Here is a 7,334-nt window from a genome sequence, read left to right on the forward strand (position 1 = left end):
CTTGTAGCTGCTGAACTACATCCGCAGGCAGGACGGCGGTATCTTTCTTTGACCTGCGAGCCTTGCTCTTCTTGGGCTTTGGAGTATCGGAGGGCAAGACCCTTTTCCTTTTCTTAACCTTAGCCAGCCTCTGAGCTTCCTCCTCCTCCCCAGACGGGGGCCTCATGATAGCATTGTCTCCGAGACCTGTATGAAAGGAAATCAACTAGAAATAAAAAAAAAGACATTTCAAAGAAAAGCGTCAAACACATGAAAAGAAACTTACCATGATTTTTGGCCTCCCATCGGCCCCTTGCCAAATCACGCCACGAGCGCTCGGTATATGAAGAAGTCGGTGTCAGTTTCCGAACCCAGCCCTCAAGATTCGGAATTGCACCAGGCACCCAAGAGACCGTTGTATCATAGGAAGGAACATCGATGAGAAAAAGAAAAAGGAACTAAATAGTAAATGGAGGCCAAGGGCGGGGTTTGTACTTACGCTTCATGTTCCACTCTTCGGGAAATGGCACATTCTCGGCCGGGATTATGTCAGAAGTCGTCACTCGGACAAACTGGCCCATTCATCCTCGGTCCTTGTCCTCGTCTATGCTCGAGAACAGCACCTTGGTGGCCCGACGTTGAAGCCTTATTAATCCGCCTCAATAGAGACGAGGGATGTACAGTCTAATGAGATGGTCGAGGCTAAAAGGCATCCCTTCGACTTTGCTCACGAAGAATCGAAGCAAAATGATAATGCGCCAGAAAGAAGGATGGATCTACCCTAGGGTTATTTGGTATTGGCGGCAGAAGTCGAGGATAAATGGATCGACGGGACCCAGCGTAAAAGGGTAAGTGTAAAGACTTAAGAACCCTTTCACGTAAGTAGTGATGTCCTCTTCGGGGGTCGGAATCACCACCTCTTTGCCTTCCCAATGGAAATCTTTCTTCACCTGCTTAAGGTCGCCCTCAATTATCTAGCATATATATCTCGACATCGGCCAGGGACCAAGGATGGTTTCTCAACTTTGAAATCGGAAGTAAGATCGTACACCCCGGGAATACACTTCTCGATGCGTTGCTCCACCGGCGTCTTGTCGCCGGCCGGCCGCGATGAAGAAGCTTTCTCCTTTTGAGGAATGGTTTTTGATGTTTTTGCCATTTTTGTATGGATTTAGAGAAAGAAGAAGATGAGATTTGTAGTTTTGAAGAAAGGTTGGTAACGAGGCCTAGAAATTGTGTAAGGACGGAGAGGCTTAATAAGATATGAAGAGCTTTGAAGATTTGCAGAAACACTTGAAAAACACAGAAGGATTTTGAAGATTGGTGCAAGAAAAATTCAAAGTAAAGTTTAAAGAAGTAAGAAGAAGACCTATTTAAGGATTCACGGCGACGGTTCAAAGGCACTAGTGGCCGACCCCAACTGACGCTCATTAATGATCTTGGGAACTGTACCGACCCGAAGCGTTGGTCACTTCTCTCGCTCACGTCACAAGGGTGACGTCATAACTGGTCGAGGTATAAAATCGAAGGCTCAGTTCGTTTCTTCTCATTACACGCCAAGAAACGAGGGGACTATCTGTATACGGTTAAAATAGGATTAGCCCGATTTTGCCATTTAATTGAAGACCGGGGAATCACGTCGAGGGTCAGTCTCGTAATGGATCAGGTCAGAGCACAAAGATAAAGTATCAAGCTTGAGAATCGAGGTGCTCGTCGAGATGACCAACAGCGATCGAGACCATATATGATAAACTTCGAACGAAGCGTAATAACGGAAAGGCGAGATATCTGTAATCGGTCGAAGATCACGGCGGAAATCCCGGAACAAATCAGATCAAGGGCGGTTGTTTAGGCTAATCATGAGATTTACTTCTGTAATTAGAGTTATACTATAATTAGGACTCCTCTACTATATAAAGAGGAGTCCCCATCATTTGTAGACACTGGACATTGACGAATATCCAAGCAATATAACATTTCCTAGCTTACATTCTTGTTCATCAGCTTGTTATACCTATTCTGGCATTAATCTGTTCGAGGGCATACAAGCTCGAGAACTTAATCTCGTTGAACGACGGTTTGCTCTATTTTATTATCAACTTCTATCATTAATCTTTGCATTTATCAATTGGTATTAGGCGAAATCACGTATCCTTAAAACCACATTATAAGTTTAATTGTTATCCAATTTTTAGGGTAAACAAGTAGAGAATTGTAATGAAACTTAATTAAAGTACTTAACACATATCAAAAGTTTGCAAGAGTAAGTTAATTTTGTTGACTAGCGGGGCGTTTCCCACAATTATAAGAAACCACAAGGGTCAAAGTGGATTTCTGCCTAACATGTTCTGTTCTATATAGTGTATGTAACAGTTGATTATAAGAATCAGAGAAAACTTCATTAATTCTTCCTTCCGATGTAACTGACATATCGTGAATCTGCATGTGCTTTCTGCTCTTCTTGTTTTGTTGCCCACAAAGTCTTCTTCTCTCTTTGTCTGCTTCTTTTCCAATTAATTCTTTCTTTCACCAAAAGTCAGATATAAACACACTTAATTTAAAACCTTTTAGAATTTCAATTAAACCATCCCTACCCCCACCCCCACCACGGCCCCTACAAAACCGTTCTTCTTCTTACTTATATGTCCTCTTCACGACTAGTATATATCGAAACATGCCTACTAATACTTCAACAAAAAGTAGAACTAGTAATTGGTATTTGACCTACATAAAGCTTAGGTTTTTCACAAAAGTCCGTCGGTTCCTTCAGCTAAAGGCAGCATCTAAAAAGCCATTGAAACCGTCTGATCAGCCGAGAGAAAAACCAGATACTTTGATTGTGGTTGAAGAAAGTAAAAAGGGAGAAAAGGGTATAATGGGAAAAGAGAGTGATATTAAAGATAATGGGTGGATGATTTTGCAAAAATCTGTGAAGAAACTTCACTTTGGGAGTTCGGAAGAAAAAGAGGTGGCTGCCAAAGAGATAAAGAATTTGGCTAAAGAAGACTTAAAGAGGAGGAAACTGATGGCGGAGCTGGGCGTAATTCCGCCTCTTGTGGCCATGGTTGGTGGTTCTGAGGTGGTGGTGCGGCGGCAGAGATTGGCGGTTCAAGCATTAGTTGAGCTTGCCAATGGCTCTTTCACGTAAGTTCATTTACTTATTTTATAAGTCATAAATATTAATCACTCGTTTATGTAAAATCCCTTTTTTTAATCAATTACTCCACTTTTTCTTCTTCATGCTTGCTTTTCTCCTTGGCTAACAGTTATGATTAAGTTTAAGTGCTAAGTCTGACGCTGCACTAACATATGTGTTTATCGTAAAAACGATAAGAACAAGAATCATGAATTTATAACAATTTGTAATTTCATTTTAATGTGAGTTTTTTTCAAAATTTAAATCGCTTTATCCATTTTGGAAAAGCAAATGGCATGTTAATTTTCTGTTTCGTAACTTCTTTCAGTAAAGAACATCTTTTATTACCAAAATAGAAGAATGAATTTATAGTTTATATTAATATCCTATATACTTTAGACGTCAAGGTGATTGGCTTAATGGTTTAAAAACTGAAGTGATAATCTTGAAGATTAAGATTCGAAGCTAATACAGGTAACAAAAGGTGAATTATATTTGGTAATCTAGTAAAGATGCATGCAAGAAATTCGAATATTACCGTCCTATAAAATTTAGCTAACATGTAGAATATAGTATGATTTTTTATTGCGCTGAACTTTTGGGGTGAGATTTTGATAGTGATCTTATTTTAATAGCAATATAATACAAGGGGTTCCGTAGTACAAATTTCATCCCATTAAGCTAGTGGGATCATAGTGCGGTGGTATGACGTGGCGACTGATTATTGGATGTGTAACTAACTACCTAAAGGGCCATGGACCAAGTTATGGAGCCCACTGCCCACTTTCAGTGGCCAATTTTTGACTTTAACACACTGTATGGCACGTGAGGTCTGATTTAGAGAATAATATCCTGTCTCTTGGCTCTTAAAGTGCCCAAGAAGTTCATGACTTGCACCTCCTATCATAGACAGCCATAAAAATAAAATATCCCTAGTGACTGTTATCCCAATAAAAATTCAAATATGTACCAATTACATCTTGTAATGGATAGAATTTTAGTTTGACTTTGTTTCTTGTGGATGTGTATCAGCAAAATTAAAAATATTACTCACTCTGTTTCAATTTAGATGAGGTAGTTTGACTCGGCACGGAATTTTACAAAAAAAAAAAAAAAAACACTTTAGAAACTTGTGGTCTTAAAAGCTTAAGAGGTAAAAGTTTTGTGGGGCCGTGACATTTGTGTGGTTATAAAAACTCCTCATTAAGGGTAAAATGATGAGTTTAAAGTTAAATTATTTCTGAATTTAAAAATGTGTCATTTATTTTGGAACAGACTTAAAAGGAAAGTAACTTATCTAATCTGAAACGGAGGGAGTACAATTTAGACGAAGTAAAGTACAATTGGAAGTATACACTCTAAACTATTTAAACGTCCAATCTTAATTACTGAATAAAGAACTTCAGCTATGCAAAAAGAAAAACTCTTGGTATATTCTATCGTATTGTATCTACTAGTTTATTCTTTAATTTCCTCGTACTTTTCTCTTTATACTTTTTGGTTAAGCGATTGGTGAGAACTTTTTTACATAGACTTTTGTTGTGGTCTGTTTTTAACCATAGATATTTCGAAAATAGCCTTAAATCTCTTCTTCGTTTGAAAGCCTTAAATAGGTAAACCTAAATAACTAAGAAAGCAAGTAGCAAATGGATTTTATCAACTTGACTTTCTTGCCATAGCATTTTCGAAGCCTTAAAATGGGAAGTATAGATTAATTGAGTCAACATGACTTTCTAACCCATAACATTTTATCCGAAAAGGACTTAGGCCTTTTTCTAAGCCTCCATTGGTCCTACATTACAAGTATGTGGTATGACCACAATGTTTTGGTAATTATGAAGAGGGTTGAATCGACTCTATGATGGTAGCGTACACCTTTCACTTGATCTTTTTAACATTTCAACTTCGATAAATATCTCTTGAAGGACAAAACAATAGATAAATTTCACCCATTCTTTTATTTTAGTCCTATTTTTATCTCTGTACTTGGATTAATTTCATGAAAAAAGTTTGCCATGATTATTCTTAATACGACAGAATAACAAATTTCTGACATCAAGATGTCAGTTTTCTCTTATGAGAGTAAAAAACTATACAACAACAACATACCCGGTATAATCCCACAAGTGGAGTATGTGGAGGGTAGTGTGTAAGCAGACCTTATCCCTACCTGGCGAGATAGAGAAATTGTTTCCGAAAAGAGAGAGAAGGGAAGAAGACGAAGAAGAAAGAGGAAGAAGAAAGAAAGAATAGGGAGACAAAGGACGATAAGAAAAAGGAAAAAAAAGATAATAACAACAATAATAACAACAACAACAACATAGTAAAAAAATATAATGATATAGAAATTATTGTTATTGTTGTTAAAATTGTTGCCATTAAATACGTTCACTGACTAGTACAACCATGGTGGAATAAAGAGCGGGTTGTTAATTTTACATGTTATTCTTACTTGTCTTTATTAATATTTGTGGTCGAAGTGATCAAAGTGGAGTGATTCACGTAATAATTATATGAAGACAATTAAGAAATATGAAAAAATCGACTTTGTTGACCTTCAGTTCTAGCACTGATCTGGTTTGCAGAATCTTATTGACTTCTCACTCTCAATAATGTTTTTAATTTCTATTGTTATTTATTTGGGGACCCCTACATGATTGGCGAACCCCCAACTTCCTACCCATTTTTCTATATCATTTTCCAGGTTGTTGACCAATAAATATAACTAATGAAAGTCATAAAATTGGGTCCCTAATGATTGGTTATTCTAATATAATATTCTTTTTGGCCATATCATTGGAGTAATTCATTTGTTTAACAATTGTTCTTTTTTCTTGGTTCCCATTTTCAGGAACAAGGCTCTGATGGTAGAAGCAGGAATCTTATCAAGATTACCTCAAAAAACATACAACTTAGATGGAAACACAAGGCAAGAATTTGCAGAATTGATCTTGTCTATATCATCCCTAGCCAACACCCAATTCAATATGGATTCCTCAAGAATTATTCCATTTGTAGTCAGCATTCTTGATTCATCCAACTCAAGTGTTGAAACTAAAAGTACATGTCTAGGGACATTGTACAATTTATCCTCAGTGCTGGAAAATGCTGCCAGTTTGGCAAATAATGGAACAGTGACTACTCTCTTGAGATTGTTTTCATTGAAGGAAGTATCAGAGAAAGCATTAGCCACATTGGGAAATCTAGTAGTTACTTTAATGGGGAAGAAGGCAATGGAAGAAAATCCTATGGTGCCCGAGAGCTTAATCGAAATAATGACATGGGAAGAGAAGCCAAAATGTCAAGAATTATCGGTATACATTTTGATGATTTTGGCTCACCAAAGTTCAATTCAAAGGGAGAAAATGGCTAAGGCTGGTATTGTTCCAGTACTTCTTGAAGTGGCATTGTTGGGTAGTTCTTTGGCTCAAAAAAGAGCATTGAAATTGTTACAATGGTTTAAGGATGAAAGGCAGAGCAAAATGGGACCTCATTCAGGGCCACAAGTAGGAAGGATAGCAATTGATTCACCACCAGTGAGTCCAAGAGCTGTTGATGAAAGCAAGAAACTGATGAAGAAAATTGTGAAACAAAGCCTTCATAAAAATATGGAAACAATTACTAGTAGAGCAAATGGTGGTAGTGATTGTTCAAGGCTTAAGTCCCTAGTTGTTAGCTCAAGTTCTAAGAGTTTACCTTACTAAGAATGATCTTTTAAGCATTTGATTAAACCTCATGCACTACTTGTGCCATGTTCTGCATGAATTTTTTGTATCATATGAAAATATTTGTCCTTTCAAAAAAAAAACAAGGAGTGATAGAAAAACCAAATAACAGTCTAAATGATTCCTTCTAATGTTAAGAAGGGCAGTTTATTCCTTTAGCTCAACACAAGCATGCTTATGTGGTTAATTACCTTTTTTCTTCCCCTCTAATTTGTTCCTATCTTCCGTGTCATGTAATTTGGGCTTTCCAAAAATAGAAATAGATTAAGTTACGATTGAGTACGCGGGGGAGGAGAAAATACATATTTGTAAGTTTGAAGTGGCTTACCTATTATTCTAACTCTTGTATAGTCGATAGGTGTAGTTAAAATTTGAAAATAGGTTTAGTGGTTTTGGGCAAGTTCTAAAAGCTGTAAAAACTTTGCGTACAATAAGCATGAATTATTGTACAATTTAATTTTGTTTATTATTAATAATAAGTTATTCTTTTTCTC

The 7,334-nt window shown here is 37.0% G+C and overlaps 1 protein-coding gene across 1 annotated transcript; it reads left to right on the forward strand.

The window, feature by feature from the left end:
* LOC109207777 (U-box domain-containing protein 7) lies at positions 2,349 to 6,998 on the forward strand. Its single transcript, XM_019370767.1, has 2 exons — positions 2,349 to 3,123; positions 5,967 to 6,998. Exons 1-2 carry the CDS (start codon positions 2,423 to 2,425, stop codon positions 6,817 to 6,819), a joined length of 1,554 nt encoding a protein of 517 aa, XP_019226312.1. The 5' UTR covers positions 2,349 to 2,422; the 3' UTR covers positions 6,820 to 6,998.

Source organism: Nicotiana attenuata, chromosome 2 (genome assembly GCF_001879085.1).
Source record: "Nicotiana attenuata strain UT chromosome 2, NIATTr2, whole genome shotgun sequence".
NCBI classification, from domain to species: domain Eukaryota; kingdom Viridiplantae; phylum Streptophyta; class Magnoliopsida; order Solanales; family Solanaceae; genus Nicotiana; species Nicotiana attenuata.

Bases quoted from the DNA above. Each gene is read 5' to 3' on its own strand.
- LOC109207777 (XM_019370767.1), top strand. From the start codon at position 2,423: ATGTGCTTTCTGCTCTTCTTGTTTTGTTGCCCACAAAGTCTTCTTCTC. The intron at 3,124-5,966 runs GTAAGTTCATTT...TCCCATTTTCAG, and splicing joins CTTGCCAATGGCTCTTTCAC to GAACAAGGCTCTGATGGTAG.